Source organism: Drosophila tropicalis, unplaced genomic scaffold, assembly GCF_018151085.1.
Source record: "Drosophila tropicalis isolate 14030-0801.00 unplaced genomic scaffold, ASM1815108v1 contig_393, whole genome shotgun sequence".
Classification (NCBI taxonomy): domain Eukaryota; kingdom Metazoa; phylum Arthropoda; class Insecta; order Diptera; family Drosophilidae; genus Drosophila; species Drosophila tropicalis.
The window spans coordinates 1,117,611-1,134,960 of NW_027172855.1; the positions used below are offsets into that span (position 1 = coordinate 1,117,611).

Genomic DNA, 17,350 nt, shown 5'->3' on the forward strand with positions numbered 1-17,350 from the left:
TGAATTTCTGTTTCAGTTTTATGCAAGTGCATCCATTTTTGTTAATTGTTAATTATGAAACCCAATCTTAAATGATCCATAATACCAAATATTATTGCCTTAAACGGAAATTTTGATTTTATTTACAAATTTTATAAAGGATTCATGAATAAGACTATATAGAAGTAAATATATGTACATAAATGTATTCATACTTAAAGGTTTAGTTAACAATAAAGGTTTATAAATCCCGAAAAATTAAGGAGATTATCTGTTTAACTATTCTAAAATCCTTTTTTCAGCAGACATTACTTTTAATGATTTTTTCATTTTATTTAAACCTTGGCTAATTTCTTAAAAATATTATATTTTAACAGCTTATTTGATTTGTCCAGAAAAACCTCTAAATTGAGCATAAAATTACAGTTTTTAATTTTAAACTTTAAATTTGTGAAACTTATTTTTTGAACAGTGTTTAGGAAACTTTTATATCTGATTTTATTGCTGTTTGTTGCCGCTGCTGCTGATGATGAGGGAAAAAATGCTTAATGGCTTTCCTATGCAAAAATTCAAACATTGAGCACTTCCCCTTCCTAGACTTGTGCAGAGTGGCCCAAGTCAAGGCACTTCAATCAGAAAGTTTTCTAAACGCCTTTCGCTGGTTTTTCTTTACCCCCAACTCCCACTCCATGCGAAGTCGGACATTGCCGGCCTAACCATATTGGGCAACAGACGACTTCAGCATTGCAGCTGAAGTTAGGGTTTATGTGTTTTTCGTTGGTTTAATGTTTTTTGTTGTTGTTTTTGTCGGTTTGTTTGTTTTATCTGCCGGCTTCCGTTTAAGAACTTCGACAGAAAGACATTCAAAGTCAAACACACAATTTGTGCCACTTTTATGCAAATTATTGTCGTCTGTTTTGAGGTTCTTAACATCATTTCATAATTTTTGTAATTTTCTGGTTGTTGTGGCTGGAGTTTAATTGTCAGTGCTGGATTTGAAAGTAGAGGGTAGGCCCTCACAAAAAATTCTTGTTAATGATAAGAATTAAAGGAAAGTTAGACCTTAATGTGATGTAATGGGAGAATTAGGTATAACTTCTCTTATGGGCCCTTGTAACTCTTAGTCCGGCCCTGGAATTATGCTGACAACATTACCCATTAATTTCTCGAAAATTGTTTATGAGAAAGGAAGTCCAAAATTGGGAAATAGCTGTACGCACAATTTGTGTTTAGCTTTTGACCTATTTCTTACCTTTTTCAGTTTTCTCCAGAGTAAAAGTTAAATCTGATTTGTTAAAAAATATATATAGATATTTACTTTTCATATTATAAATAGATTTTTTTATACAAAAATATTGCAGCTTATCCTAAATTCCATCCTTAAATTGTAAATATAAATATGAGAAAGTCTTATCGTATATATAGAGAAATATATCAATTCATATTTAAATTCAATATCATTCGAATTGCAATGTTAAAGCTAAATTAAAAAAAAGAAACACGAAATTTTTGTTCATAAATCAAGTTGAGTATGATGGTGTTGAAGGTGAAGGAGGGGAAGTAGAATTTGGAATTTGTCGATTGGGCCCCGGCCAGGTCTATGCCACAGTCGTCTTCAGCTAAAAGTTGTGCTTGCATAAAGTTCGATTCAACATTCAGCAAGACAAGTGGGCATAGTTCAGGGGCAACTTTTAAAGGGGAAAGAGGGGAAGAGGAATTCGGATTCGATTGCACCTACAAGGTGCATTGATATTGCTGTTGTTGCAAGGCACGCGGCAATGTCTTATGCGGCAGATGGGATACGCCAGTGCCAGATGCAGATGAACATGGCGAATTGGCAGAGGAGCAGTAGTTGCGGTTGCCTGACAACTTCGAGCTTAGTCGATGCTGACGACGTTGCAGCAGAATGAGGCATATGCTGATTATTATCACAGATATGGAAACAGTTACCAGGACACTGCCCAGATTAGAGCTTATATAACGTAAGGTAGCGGCAAATGCTGCAAAGATAAAAAAAAAACGTGGACGTAGACGATAAAAAGAATAAGAGAACTCCTGAGTCTTGTTCCTCCTCTTATGTCTTGCCAACTATTATCTACTTACCATCTTGACTATCTTCATCGTGATCGGAGGGATTTGTCCATGTATTGTAGCTAAGACCCAGTCCCGGTTCCGACTGATCAACAACCAGTTTGGCATATTTGGTACCCACTTGCAGTCCCCTCTCAGTCTCCATTTCGGTCTCCGCCAAATTGTTTAGTTCATTGAGACTGGTCAGAGTTAAGGCTCGTCCCTGTTGTTGGCCCCTTGCCAATTCGTTGGTTGTTGCTGCTGTCGTTGATGATAATGATGGTGCTAATTCTTCTACAACCATAGCTGCCTGCTCCACCGACTCCTCGGGCTCTTTGAGTACCAATTCACTTTTATTGACATAACGCATATGACGCATTTCACGACCAAAACGCTCATCTTCCCCATCTGGCTGAAAGGGATCGTTTGGCTCATAGGCAGCGGCAACTCCATTTTTACCAGGCACCATAAAACTTGCTCGTACCGTCTGCATGCCTGATTGATAACTACAGACCACAACAAATCTGTAAGAGATAGAATGCGAAAGAAAAATGTTGGCTCGCATTTTGTTTGAAGAGAAATTTTCTGGCTAATTACCTCCTCGTACTATGGGTGAATATTCCCAAATTCTCTTGCACAGTTATAAAAGTTTCCACTGTATTTGTCTCCGGTTTGACCATGCTGCCACATTTCTTATGATCAATACGCATTGTATATTTATCAGCTGGATCATTGGCATCACCCTTCACACCACAATTACCACCATCGACCACAATGCGTCCGGCAAAATATGGCCCAGTTTCCACTTCGATCTCCGAGGCATGTGGCAGACATTGTGTGGCATAGGCAGAAACTAAAGAGAAATCATTTGAAATACATAGAAGATCATCCATCGATCAGAGTCTATAGAGCAACTTACAGCCCTTTGTTGGTATTATGATGCTTTGACCAGGTAAATGCTTTGAATTCAAACTTTCGATTTCATTCTCTTCATTGAATTCGGATCGACCATTCTGACTGCGTGGTGTTTGAAGTCGTTTGGAACTCATCGCTGGTCGTATATGAAAACTATATTTGGTGGCCATTCTAAGATTATCCACAGCCGTTGAAAAGTGTTGAATGTGATTACTAGAAACAAATGGAGAAGAGATTGTTAAATTCAAAACAAAATTTAAACAGTTTCTTCTCGATATTGTAAGTAAAAAAGAAACTTGACTCTTTAACTTCATACTTCTTTATGATTTTCTAGGAAAATTTCATGTCAAAATCTTAAATTATAAATTCACTAAATCGGAATGCCATTTCTTAATTTTCTTTGTTGGAAAGTAAGTAAATTTATTTAAGTCAAGCTTACCTCTCCTCATTTATCAACAGATCCTGGTCCTCCTCTTTGATTTCCGCTGCCGAGGCATTCACTACCTTCACTCTACATCTCTGTGGACCATAGTTCTGAATTTCACAGTAATATATCTGAAATGCCTTGGGCTTGGGCGGTAATAAATTTGTAAGTGAATCGCTATTTGATTTCGTATCGATGCTCATATTTGTCACATCATCATCGCCAGCATCTTGGCCAAGTGTGTCATGATGGGCTGCTGTTTCGGTTTCAGTTCCAGCCCAAGTCCCAGCCTCAGCCAGTGGCACGAATTCAACTTCCCAGGTCAGATTCACCGATTTGTAATTTGGTTCACCAGCCACTCCGCGTATCTCTACAAAAAAAAAGAGTACAAAAATATAAGTATATATATGTATATGTATATAGGTATATAGTATGTTGATGAAAATGGGGTTAGAGCAACCTCTGCAGCGAAACTGCAACTGCAACTCCACAGATTCGTGTCTAGTTCATCGGAAGGTAGCTCAAGTTGTTGTTGTTGTTGGTGTTGTTATTGTTGCAGTTCAAGTTGCCGAGTTGCATGCAAATCAGCTACCAGAGCGACAAAGAACAAGAAGCAGGAAAAAAAATATACACAAAGTTTAGGGGCAAAGAACTCGTTTGTCGATAAGAGCATGGGCTGGGACAGTGTAGAGCGTTAGTCTTGGCTACATGGTCGATTTGTGTTTCAGTTTTTTTTCTTCTCCTTCTACTCTACCTTGTTACCAAACTCGGCAGGTGATGCCCAGCTACAGCTACAGGATTTGCCCAAGAAGTGTGACGTGAATTAGCATCAACGACAACAATAAAAACCACCAACTACAAAATGGCAACTTGCATATAAATGTCTGCTGGCAGATGATCACTGAACTTGATCCATAAACTGAATGTAATGGTATTTTGATTGTACTTCAAGGTAACAAGCATCGACAGGCAATTAAAGAAAATGTATTTTCCAACAAATATATAAAAGAATTTTAATTTGACTTTGTTTAGTTGAGTAATTCTCATTTAAAAGTCGTGTAGTTCATTTGGTTTGATTGGAAATTCTCACAAACTTCAGCATTTACGATTTCAATTGAAAGTTTAATATATTTCAATGAAAAAAAGGTCGAAAGTAGTTTTATTCTCAATTGGGTGATTAGTGGTAATGAGAGTCACATCACGATCGCATTTCTTTGAAGCTCAATTAATCGTGAATCGGGTCATCTTTCCAAGTAAAATGAAGAATCAATTTCAACCGCCAAAAGTTTTCTATGGAAAAGAAATACCTACTTATGAAATTGGACCCGTTTTGGGTAAGTTTAAAAAGACCCCAACAATTATAGGCGGCAAAACCCTTATAAGCTCTGAATTTGGAAAATACTTTTAAATACTTTGCGAATTCATTAAAATTCTCGATTCATATAATTTAAAGTGGATTGTATCATCTGTCTTTTACCAATATACGGTTTTTATAAAAAATTCTTTCATACAAGACAAGATCTTACCGATCCGTAAACTCTCAGAAACAATAACTGTAAAAACTTTCCATGAAAAAAATTGTCTATGGCCTTTTAACAAAAGGCAAAACTCTCCCATAATATTTTTAACTACCACTTTTCTTTTCAATTTGCCAACTGTGTAATGAGTTTTTCTTTTTGTGGTTTTTCTTTCATGTAATGACCTTTCGTCTTAAAAGGTTTTTCCATCTTTTGTTGCATAACCAATCGATGACAGTCGCATTTGAGTAACTGAAATGCAATGTCATCTCAGAGTGAGGAAACCCAAAATGGATTTTCATTTTATTTTCAGTGAAATTCTGAAATTTATTTCCGAAGGATAGCAGTCATTTCAAAGTCATCATGTCACATTGCACATTTTCTGGTTTCACGTTGAACATTCAACTTCTTTACTATCTGCAACTACTTCTACTTCTCCACCCATTTGGCATTTTCTAATCATCATGTTCTAATGGCATTTTTTTCTTCATTGCCTCCACTAGCCTCGATGTCAGAATTTGTGCCATGTAGACGAAGACGGAATTTTCACTTTTCCATGTTGCGACTCGCCTAAAAATGTTTGCTACCAAAGAAACACCAAAAAAATTGGTGTCAATGATTTGAACATGGGAAAAAGCAGCGCCAAATACTACAAGAAGAGATACAAGTTGGATAGTGGGACGGTTTGAGGGGAGGATGGCTGGGGATGAGATCAAGTTGTTGCTGGTTAAAGCAAATGGCATTTCTAATTGCAGATTATGCAAGGTTCTTGTCAGAAGACGGCTATAAATAATGGATAATGAGACGAAAATAAGGAGTCTCTGATGAAAAGCCTTCTTTGATGAGGAGAAATTGAAAAATGTAGGCGAAATACATCTATCGACTAAAAGCAGTAAGTCAACGAGTGTTTGCCAAATTTCTTGTCATCATGCAATGTTTTGCAGGTTTTTTTCTTGACATATACAAGACATAGTTTTAGCCAAAATTCATTGATTGACTATATTAGACTTTTAGAAATTGACATCTTTAATGAAATCTATTCTAAAAAGCAAAGTAAAGTTCTCTAGTTCATAACTAGAAAGTAATCCGAAGGTAATCCGTGATGACATCTTACCTGCCTGAGTCGAATCTATTGACTCAATGATACTCCCAATGTTTCATTAATGGCTTCTAACCTCTCAAAGAACTATGTAGTTAAAAGACATTATTCTTTGTTTATTCCATTACATGGTTTTGTCTATTATATAATTTAATTATATGGCATGAAGCGTCTAAAAAGGAAGTTTTAATATATCTAATAAAGTATAGATATCAATTACTCAACAGATGTTTACTTTTTCCTATCATTAATGACACTTTTGCTCTCTTTTTCTTTCTATGTTTTCTTGGTTTTTTTTTTTTTTGTTCCCCCTCCGCCAAAAGCAATTTCCGTTTGTTGGTGTTTTTATTGCGGTTCTTTTCAAGCAGGGGCGTGTCAGCGGCCTCTTTTTTCTTTATATTTTTTTTTTCGATCTGGCTTATGTGGTCAGGAAATGTCTAAACATTTCCAGCTTACTGACTTGATTGGCATTGACTAAAAAGTAAAGAATAAGGCTAATTTATCATCGTACCGAATTTCATACACCCTTTAGCATATTTGGTTTTTATCTAGTAATGGAAAGATCATAAATGAGTTTATTATATTTTGAAATTGTCAAACAATTGTTTTTGAAGTTTCTTAAATAAAGAATTCGAATGCAAAACATAAAATAAATGGAAGCCAAAACTAAAATTCTTCTTAAAATTTCAAAAATTTTATAATCTAGACTAAAAATAACACAGTCACAAGATATTTTCTTGAATATATAAATATAGAGATTATCTTCTATTCCATCTTTGGCAATCAGCAGTAGCTCTAGATGAAGTATGCCCATATTAAAGGGTATAAGGAGGTGAAATAAGGAGGAGAAAAAAAAAATGAAAACAAGTTTGCTGTTTAAGTCTTTTAAAACAATTTTCCCTGGCAAAGGGCAGTGAGAGCGAACAGAATACCAACAGAGGGGGTTCAATGGGGGGAAAAGAAAAAAAAATATGTTGGTATGAAAAAAATTCTGAACAGAAAACGTGACCGAATGCAATTAGGCAACAACGAGACACAAATACACACACACACACACACACACACACACACACACAAAGCCAAGAACAAATGCAACTCCTTCAAACTGTAAGACTTGAACTTCATTGGCAACTTCAACTTGAACTTCATCTTTCATGGGGGCTTTTTGTGGTAGGACTTACCATATTTGCTACCAACTTTGGCATTATTATTTTTCATGCTGTTGTTGTTGTTGCTGCTGATGCTGCTGCCGCCAGATGTTTCATTGTTCGTTTTAGGCCTTTGTCTTAGGCCTCGCATTGTGGCTGCTGCTGCTGCTCCTGCTGTTGTCGTTGTTGTTGTTGCTGCTGCTGCTGCCTTTGCCTCTGGCATTAACATTAACACACATAGCAACATAAGCAACATGACCATTGGCAACATGTTGCCAAAACAACAATAGCTAAATGTTGACATGATTTCGTCTTGGGCTTCAATTTATTTCAATGTCTTAACTATATTTTTCATATCACTCTCAAATGTGTTCAATCCTAAACATTAGAAATTTGAAGTAATTCTTAACTATATTTTTTCATCAATTTCACTCATCAAATGTGTGTCAATCCTAAACATTAGAAATTTGAAGTAATTCGTTTTAGTCTTGCTTGTATATAAATACTTTAAAAATGTATTAAAATGCTAATTCAAATTGAATTAACTTCAATCTAAGTGTCCTCCTTTCTACATCAAAGCGAATTTTTCTCTTCAAAGTGAATTTAAGATATTTTATATATCAAATAGTCGGTCAAATAACAATGCAATTTGCTGGCGTCTCTTTCAATATGCAAAATTAAAATTCTCAACTAGTCTTAGCTTTTAATTATTGGTCCATCATTACATTTTTAAAGTACTTAGTTTGATCTTTATAAGCCTTAAGAACTTTATGCTTTATCTAATCGAAATAAAACCTTTAATTGGTTTAATTTTAAGATCAAACCAACAAATGCTTTATATAGAAAAATTGTTTCTTTAGAAGTGTAATGAAAATTATTATTTAATATTCAATTGATATTCCATATTCTAAGGATCTTTGGACTACATAGCAATAAACTAAAAATTAATTGCATTCTGAATTGTTAATTTTATGTTAGTTTGGGTAATTAATCTAAGTCTTTTATGTATTTTTCTTGAGGAACAAGAACAGAAATGATTCTTGTAGAATCATTTACTTATTATGGATTTCTACAATCTCTAGGTCAACATTAATTTGGTAACTTTGATCTAATCGTATTGTATAAATATACAACTGCAAGTCACTTGACAGATCAGTTTTTCAATTAAAAAAGGTAATAAAAAAAACTAAAAAACTATAAAAACACAAATCACTCAGTGACAGAATCAATAGGGGATTTTGTTTAAACTTCTTTTTTAAATAAATAAATTCCACAATGCACATAAGGTTAATCCCATCGGAATTTTGTTTAAAACAACAACATTTTAAATTGTGATCTTTGCAATCCTGAAGTGAAGCACTTTTTCTGTTTTTAACAATTCGTCTTTGATTACATTACAATAGGTACATTTGATACATATATTCCATTTCAATCTTTGATACGATTTTACACCTTTTTCTTTGCAATTACAAAAGATTTGGAGAGAATCTTCTTAGCAATTGGTCACAGCACAATAAAATCCGTAACCGAAGAGTCACGTCCGTTAGAATTTGTTACGCCCTTGACTTGGAGCCGCAATACATCGGAAAACTCGAACCGTTCGCCTTGAAGTTGGCCGCACAACTAACTTGGCCCAAAAGAAGTTGTTGCAAAAGAAGAAGTTGCGAAGCAGCTGTTTTACAATGCCAAGGCCGATGTAAAAGTTGAAGCTTTTTGAAGAGCTTTTTGCTCTCACCATGGTGGACTTCTCTCTCTTTATTTCTGGTTTTTCTAGTTTTCTTTCTCTTTCTCACTCAATGTTCTGCTTATCATTTACCGGCTTATCAGTTGGTAATGAAGTTTTTGGTTTTTCTTTCGATTTTTGTTTTTTTATTTTTTTGGAGATTAATGAAAAATGTTAAATTTAAATTTTAAAAATCCATAGGCTTCTCTATAATTAGGCCAAAAATAAGAAAAGAAACAAACAACTTTGCTTCGTTTGCCGTTATTTTGTTTGGTTCACTTTCCCTTTTCACTGTCTATTGTCTTGTTGTCTTTGTTTTTTTTTTCTTTCTTTCTTTGTGCATCTGCTTTAAGTTTCTTTCTTGCCATTGGCTTTGATTAATGCTTAATCAGCAATATTATTGTTATTAGTTTTCTATGGTAACATCTATTTTCGATTTTGCTGTTGTTGTTGTTCCTCTTATCATGAATATTGTGCACATTTTCATAAATTATTTTATCTACATCGAATCAAATCAATGGCAAAAGGAAAACAAAAACTATTTTAGTATGGATCTCGATGCAACGACTTTAGCATACCCTGTACTTTTTTAGAGGATTGATTGTCTTGAATTTCTTTTGTCAATCTTTGAAGTAAAATAGTCAGCTTTATTTATTAAACAATTTAAAAACGTTGTATGAGAAGTATTTGAAGGTTAAAATATAAATTCATAGAAAGATGAAAGAAGTTTATGTGGATGAGCTAAATCTAACCTAGTAAGTTTAATTACTCCGATTAATGCTTTTTTATTGTCGTTCTGCTCTTATCCTTCAAAAATTGTTCTTGTAAGCCAGCTCAATGCATTTTCAATTACGTTAAGGTCTGGAGAGTATGGTAGATGATTTTGACGTTTTGACACGTGGCAAATGTCTTTCTTGTTCGAGCAATATTAATCGTGGTGTTATCTTGTTAAAAATTTCATCAATCCAAAAAGTTACTAAGTTTCCAGCAATGATTTAAAGCAGTCAGCATTACTATGTACATTAGATATCACGAAATAGTATTATGCAGTAAACAAATCAATTTAAAGCCTCAGCATAATTATAATAATTAACTTCTAATGACTCTGTTTACTGTCTCTGCGCCTATTCCCATCCCATGGGGACACGAAATTGAATTTCACATTTAACTTTATTAATCTTTCTTCAAATGTCATTATCTTTTGTCAAAATGGTAAAATGTAGTCATGAAATCTATCTTTACATCTTCTTGCATATTCCAACATACCCATTCACAATATTTATACAGGGTATAATAACAAAAAGCGCTTAACAAAGAGTTTCTCTTTGATAAATAAATAAATATGTATAAAATGATCAAAGTGCAACAATTAAAACAATTTCTATTGAATTGAATGTTTTCTTTTCAATAGTTTGAACATTGCGTAATCAAATTAGCAAAAAAAAATTTATTAATGATGACAAAACTAAATAGAGGCAAGTTGTAATAAATCTTTTGCAATATTTTGTTGTATTGTATTGTGAATGAAATATGAATGATCCATTTTAAAATACAAAAATACCATACAAATTTGTAAATTATATGTCAAACATTTCACACTGGATTAGGACATCAGAAAGTTATTAATCTTTTAACTTGCCAATCCTTTACATATAAATATTTAATGAAGTAATGATTATACTTACATATCTTGGGGTGTTCCCGACTTTAGTCGATTATTTTAGTCCCTTACGAAACGGGGATGTTTCAAGATACATAATACGTCCCAAATTTTACATGAATCTTTCAAAAAAATTTGTTTTTCCTATATTAAAAATCCACTAATAAGTGCCATTTTATATTCATTGTAAGTGGTAAAATATTATTTATAGTACATTACTTTCCAAAACCCGTTCATATGAAAATATGATGAAGGAACCAACAGAATCGATCCCACCGCGAATCATCAGTATGTAATCGACTTAATTTAACTTCTTTCATAGATGAAATTTATAAATATACATCAAGTAAACCAAAATCTTTAATCATTTCTAACTCATAATAAATAATATAACATGGGTCTTTGGGTAGGTAAGTACCCGAAGCAAAATCATCTTTTAAAGTCTTTTCAAGATTGTATAAAGGAGCTACTAATTTCCTAAAGGGGCTAACATTTTTCTAGTAAAACTAAAAAATTAATGACCCCAAGATGGCAATCTGGCCAAAGGAAGTGCCTATATATAATGGCTGCCCTTAAAATTTCCTGTTGTAATGCAAATTCAATCCCATATTTCACCTGCTACCGGTTACATTAATTGGTTAGCAATGGTGTAGAAGCATTTCCTCAGCTAAAGTTAACCTTATTAACTTAACGTAATTTCCTATTTCATTTCGGGGCAACTTGTTAATTCACAAACACGCAAAGTAATTTCCTGTTCAATTATGGATTTTTTTCGCTTTTTTTTTGTGGTCGGACATTTATATGATAATTAGGACAAGCGGAATATATGTAATAACAGGGGATAAGCCTATTATTTATTTATATACAAACGTATATATGTACATATATAATTATCCTTAGTATTTTTGGACATTTATCAAGGTCATGAGTAACGTCATACTTGCTTTTGAGGGTACAGTGACCCAACTAACAATACGAATAATCCGCCACATTACCATATCCACTCTCATTAAAATTTCACACATACACAAACACACATTGGGCCAAAAGCAAATTTCCTCGCCATCCCTTAATTTATCTAATTAAAAATTTAATGAGGCTTTCAAGACACATAACAACAAACAAAAGAAAGAAAGAAAGAAAGAAGGAAAGAAAATATGAAGGGAAAACTAAAAATAACTGAACCGAAATGAACACGAATCGGGAACACCTGTTGTTGGTCCCAGGCGCAATACAAACTCTTTGGCTAAATTCCCATGACAAAAAAAAGGATATGCCAATTGAAAAGCAACACAGTTTGGTTTTATTCGTTTCGTCCAAACGAACCCAAAAAGTAGACAACGAAAATGTTTTTTCTCGTCGTTTCTTTTTTTTTTTTTCGTGATATGTTTGACATAATTGAGTGAAGTGGACTTAGGTCTGTCTCTTGTGGTCTTGATTGTCGTCGTCGCCAAGTTTTAGTGATTTGCATAGTCCTCCTAGGCTCATGTCATTAGCAGCTGGCTTCACGCTGACAGAGGCATTGGACTGAGGCAGGGGCACGGACACGGACAGAGACCGAAAATTTACATGCCACTGCGTGCCACACGCGGCGTATGCGCAACGTCATCGTCATCATCATCATCATCGTTACTGTTGACGCCAGTTTTTCAGCTCTTCCACCCACTACTTGCCTCGGACTAGGATTACATGTCTCGAGCACATCAAACAAGCTTACTTACCAATGACCTCGTTAATGACACACACACACACACACGCACCAAAAAGGCAACTATGTATCCTTTGTACATACGTACGAGTGTGTGTATTTGTATTTGTATGCGTGTGTTGTTCAAGTTTACTTTGTAATTTTCGCTTATCAGATTTATTTTCATTTTTGATTTTTTTCTTCTTTTCACTAAACAAACATGAAAGCAAAATAAAAAACAATACAATTTTTTATATATCATATATATTCCATTGATACCCTGTTAAATATAAGCCCACATAAGTATGCAATGGTGTTTGAAGTAAACAGCCTAAAAGGTAAATATACATGACAATATGTATATAGAGAATGAAACGTTAAAATTATTTTAAATCAACTTTTGTTATTCTTCACCAAATATCTCCACATAAGGAAAAATGGAATTGAAATTTTCAGATTTTCTGGCAGACCTTGAGCTTTCAAATTGGATGAGCTTTGTCCCCTAAAGTATGAAAGAGGAAGTCCAAGAATTTGCTTTTTGAACATATGAAAAAAAATAATCCGTCGATTTTGTATCTTAAGAATGCATATAAAAAGTAATAAATTGTTAGAAAACAAAGTATGCTATTTGCAACCTATTGCATACATTAGGGGGAATTTCAAATCAAGCAAACGCATCAAAATTTTGGCTAATAAAGCAATTTATAACTTTTTTTGATCAACATTTTATAACCTTTAAATTTCAAACAACTTATAAAGTCTTAAGAAGTATTGTTAATGCAGCTGTCCAATTGTTAAAAAAAGAAAATAAACAAAAAAGTAACTTGGTTTCTCCTGTAACCTAACAAATTTGTAAAAAATCGAATTATAACCACACCACACCTGCCTTATCACACACTAAGGGATAGAACATTTTTGATACCTTTTCGAGCCTCCCTTTATACTTACACATATCCAGGATATGGAGACTACGTCAGCATTTTTCTTTTACTTGCTCGCTCGCACTCATTTTTACTCTATATCCGGAGTCAATTAAAGTAATTACTAGGCCACTGTCACAATTGCTATATATAAAGGAAGGGGGGGAAAAAACTACTAAAGCAACGCCCACTTTTTTTTAGCCCAGCTGGTTGGACATAGTTGGACCAACCTTACAGCCATTCCGAGCTCATTCCACATCATTCTCTAGGGCAACTTTTGCTTAATAAACGGCTGGGCTAATAACTTTGAGAATATGTTTACTGCGTTCGGCTTGCTTCCGTTTGCTGCTAATGATATTTCTCATTGACATCATTCCGCAATAGCAATAAAACCCATATTCCCATTGTCTTGGCCCATTAAATGAGGTACACTTACACACAGGCAAACATTGACATTTTGATACTGTATTTATCTCCTCCTCATCATCATCATCATCATCGTCATCATAGTTATCATAGTTGCTATCTGGATATAACCATTAACACATGCTCTCTATAATTACAATAAAAACTAAGTTTAGTTAACTATTAATTAATTGGTCGAGCGCTGGCAACGTATTTTTGTAAGTAAATTTTCTTTTGTAGTGGGTTTTTTTTATGTGGCCTAAAAGTATGCTATACACTGAAATTAAATTTAAATAATACTTTGTGTTTGTGTGCGTGTGTGTGTGTGAGTTTGTATGTTGTTGATACAACTATACGTTTATGTATATATATATATTTATGTTTATCTTTATATGCACATCTAAGTACATATATAACGAGGAGTATTTTGTAAAACAGTTTACAAAAATCTTTGTTTTTTGTGTGTTTTTTGTATTTGTGTTTGTGTGTGGAATAAACGCAAATCAAATTTACATATCAAAGGGAATTTTTTTTTTGTTACAAGAAACAAAGTGACCTATATGCTAAAAAAGGTACATAATCTATATTCATTCATCTGATTAGGCTGGTCCTTAAAAATGTGATTAACTTGACTTAGCTCTTTTGATATTCTTCGTAGTCAGTTATTGTAATAAGATCTAAATTTAAATAAATTTAAATAATTTAAGACATTGATGTTTAAGAATAAACATTCATACCTTGGATTCTGGGTGTCAAGGTAAATTTTCTTAATAGAAAACAAATAGTTTTTCGTTCTGCATTTGTTTTAAGCAAATAGAATAGGTGAACAAAAAAGTGTGCTAAATCTTTCAATTAATAAATCTTCTTCAAACACTTAAATTCAGAGCAAAATATATTTCTTTATCGTGGTTTCATCTTTGGGTTTTAGTTTCAAGGACCAGCCTAAACATTTTTTTGTCGTTTTTTCTTTTTTATGATATTCCTAATTTTGTTTGCAATGTGTGGGAAGGAATTTTTGTGTGCGTGTTTTTGTTGTGTGTTTCTTGTGCTAGGTGTAAACTGGAATTTGTGTTTTTTGGGTTTTTGGTTTTTTTGCCATCAACTAAAACATTGATTAATGTGAATTGCCTATAAAGTTTTTACTATTCTAGCTATGCGACTTGCATATTCGTAGCAGCACAGGATAATGTAGGTCCTCATCATATAGAGCTGAGTCTGCCTTCAATTGTAAATGACGTTTCCAGATGGTCTCGTTGTAGCGCGTCGATATATCCACCCGAAATCCTCTGGCCAGGCATTCCTCCTGGAACACATTCAGAGTACGTCCTCTACGTGGCGCCATAATTAGGGCAATGCCCTGTGGAGCCAAATAATACCAAATTGTATCGACCAGAGCGGAGCGGGCCTCGTCGAAGAATAAGCAGTCTGCACAGAGGATGTACTCAAATTTACCCTGTTCATCGGGTGAACGTTCGGATATGTTTTGCCATTTCAAGACCGAACATTTGGTATAACAACTAAGTTCATTTAGACAAACGGTTTTTCGTACATTCTCCACCGATATCTCATTGCCATCAGTCAAGTGGACGGCATAGGGTTTGGCATACTTTGCCAACATTAGGCCAGCTAACGAGGTAAAGCCACCGCCCAGTTCTAATATCCATTTGCCCGAATATTCGTGGACTTCGGACAGGACCAGGGCAGTTAGAGCCTCCTCCGAGGGCCAGACACAGATGTTACCGGTGTTATTGAATCCCATCAAATCGCTGGCAGTCAATTGTCTTTCCATATGATGTATGTTGACCGAATACTCTTTATCCTCTAATAGCATCATGCGATATTTATACCAATTCTCGGATTTACCCAAACAATTAAGGCTTACATGATCCTCGAAACTATCTTGACGCAGGAGATCGAAGCTTTTGAATCGCCTCACCGAGGCCGTTTGCTCTTCAGTGAATTCCGCATCACTGGAATTGGAGGACACCGTTTCCTCTGAGTCTTTGCGCAATACTTTGGCCAAAATGCGCCAACGTTTCTGTGCGGTATTCTGTTGTTGTTGCAAATTGGGCGTGGCTGGTGGTGTGGGTGGCATAAAGGGCTGATGCTGAGTTTTGTCCTCTTCCATGGCGTTGCCCCCACTTCCATTTTCCTCGAGTAGCTCCTCCTCTTCTGTCATATTATTGCGATTTATGTCTTTGGCTCGATTATTATTTGAATTTTTCGCATTAGTTTCTAATCTGCTGGCATCCAGCGTCATCTTTTTGTGCTCCTCCTTGTAGGCATTCAGCGTGTTATCAATATTATAGTGCAGAAGCAACGATATCGTCGCCTCAATCTCTTTGCCCGGGACAATGTTGAGTTGATTTTGCTTTTGCTCTGTTGAATTTTGTTGTACTGATGCTGCTGCTGTTGTTGCTGCTGACATTGGCATTTTTCCTCTGGGGTGCTCAGCTTTTCATTTTCCTAAAACAAAACAAAAACACACACACACACAGAGAGAATGGAAAAATATTAGATAAATTTATATAGGCGCAATATTTTGTAGATACATAATCAACATTTTTTCAACATTTTCTTTTCCACTGGTCCATTATTATCCAATTATAAATTTTTAATGGCATTAAAAATGCAAATTGTTCGACCATAAAAAAAGCTAAAAAAAAATATGTATAATAAAATATTCCCTAATCTTTTGCATATGAAAATCAAAATTATGTATATTAAGTAGTCCATCCTCCAATAATTTCAATGAGGAGACGACCACTGAGATACCCTATAGAAAATGATTGTGTCTTATATAATAGTTGTCATATCTGATAAATATAATTTGTTTTAACTGTTTTAAGGACCTTCTTAGAATCGTGTACAAAAATATAATTATAATATCTACTTGCTTAATAATTTATTAATGGAAAAGGTTTAGAAACTGTTTAATGTACTTTCAAGTTTCTTAAGTGTTTTGTCTGTTTAATCTTACATCGTTTTGTTTCTAAAACAGTTTATTAGGTCATTTTATTTAAACGCAATTTCGACTCAATTTCTTTTAATCTTCTAAATACATAAATAGCTTGACTTGAAACACTTAAATGAAAGGTTAATTCATTGTGTAACTACTGATCAATGATCATTTAGATGGGACTAACTGATTTATCGAACAATTGTGGCAATGTGTCATCGACGATTTTCTTGGTTTCTAAAGCAATGTCCCAAAAATAAATAGAAGTTTGTTTAACATTTACTATCCATTATGTTCAATTTATTTTCTCAATATAGCCTATCAAAAGACAATCCACCGATACTTATCACTTTCCGGACTAGGCTATTATATCTTATTATAATTTACCCTACCTTCTCCTTCTCCTAGTTAAATTATCTAAACCGTTTTCTATATCCTTTTAGTTTCCTGTTTTAAATACCTAAATTAAAGATATATTAAATTTTTGTAATGGTATTTTGAAAACATAACTTAAATAGCACTAGAAAACTATGGAATGATGTATTCAAAGTATTCATTCGGTCGGAACTTGGAGAACATGCATTTTTGATGAAATGTTTAAAAAATGATCCAAAAAGCACTTCAGCCAGACCTCCCCATATTTCTAGACTCGGAACTAAAAACAGGTACGTCCATAGTGGAATATCCTTCATTTACTTAATACTTTAAACAAATGTATAAAAAAACACAAAATCGTTACAAATAGTCCTTTCTAGAATAGTAGCTCTAAAATTTCATATGTTTCACTTCATCATATTATTAATTTTAATAAAAATGGTTAAAATTGAAATTATATCGCTTATAG

At 34.0% G+C, this 17,350-nt stretch overlaps 2 protein-coding genes across 2 annotated transcripts; both read right to left on the reverse strand.

Moving 5' to 3' along the window:
- Window positions 1–1,526: 1,526 nt before the first annotated feature.
- On the reverse strand, window positions 1,527–8,651 carry LOC137572951 (uncharacterized). The gene is made up of 8 exons (XM_068284805.1): window positions 8,605–8,651; window positions 7,556–7,604; window positions 7,186–7,488; window positions 3,404–3,758; window positions 2,969–3,177; window positions 2,647–2,902; window positions 2,083–2,573; window positions 1,527–1,979 (listed from the first exon to the last, which is right to left on the reverse strand). The coding sequence occupies exons 3-8, from the start codon at window positions 7,454–7,456 to the stop codon at window positions 1,714–1,716; spliced, it is 1,848 nt and encodes a 615-aa protein (XP_068140906.1). The 5' UTR covers window positions 7,457–7,488; window positions 7,556–7,604; window positions 8,605–8,651; the 3' UTR covers window positions 1,527–1,713.
- A 5,775-nt stretch (window positions 8,652–14,426) lies between these two features.
- On the reverse strand, window positions 14,427–16,024 carry LOC137572706 (calmodulin-lysine N-methyltransferase). The gene has a single exon (XM_068284483.1). It carries the CDS (start codon window positions 15,979–15,981, stop codon window positions 14,695–14,697), a length of 1,287 nt encoding a protein of 428 aa, XP_068140584.1. The 5' UTR covers window positions 15,982–16,024; the 3' UTR covers window positions 14,427–14,694.
- Window positions 16,025–17,350: the final 1,326 nt, after the last annotated feature.

Bases quoted from the DNA above. Each gene is read 5' to 3' on its own strand.
- LOC137572951 (XM_068284805.1), bottom strand. From the start codon at position 7,456: ATGTCAACATTTAGCTATTGTTGTTTTGGCAACATGTTGCCAATGGTC. The intron at 3,759-7,185 runs GTAAGTCCTACC...TTTTTTTTGTAG, and splicing joins CAAAGTTGGTAGCAAATATG to AGATACGCGGAGTGGCTGGT. The intron at 2,903-2,968 runs GTAAGTTGCTCT...ATTTCTCTTTAG, and splicing joins CATAATACCAACAAAGGGCT to TTTCTGCCTATGCCACACAA.
- LOC137572706 (XM_068284483.1), bottom strand. From the start codon at position 15,981: ATGCCAATGTCAGCAGCAACAACAGCAGCAGCATCAGTACAACAAAAT.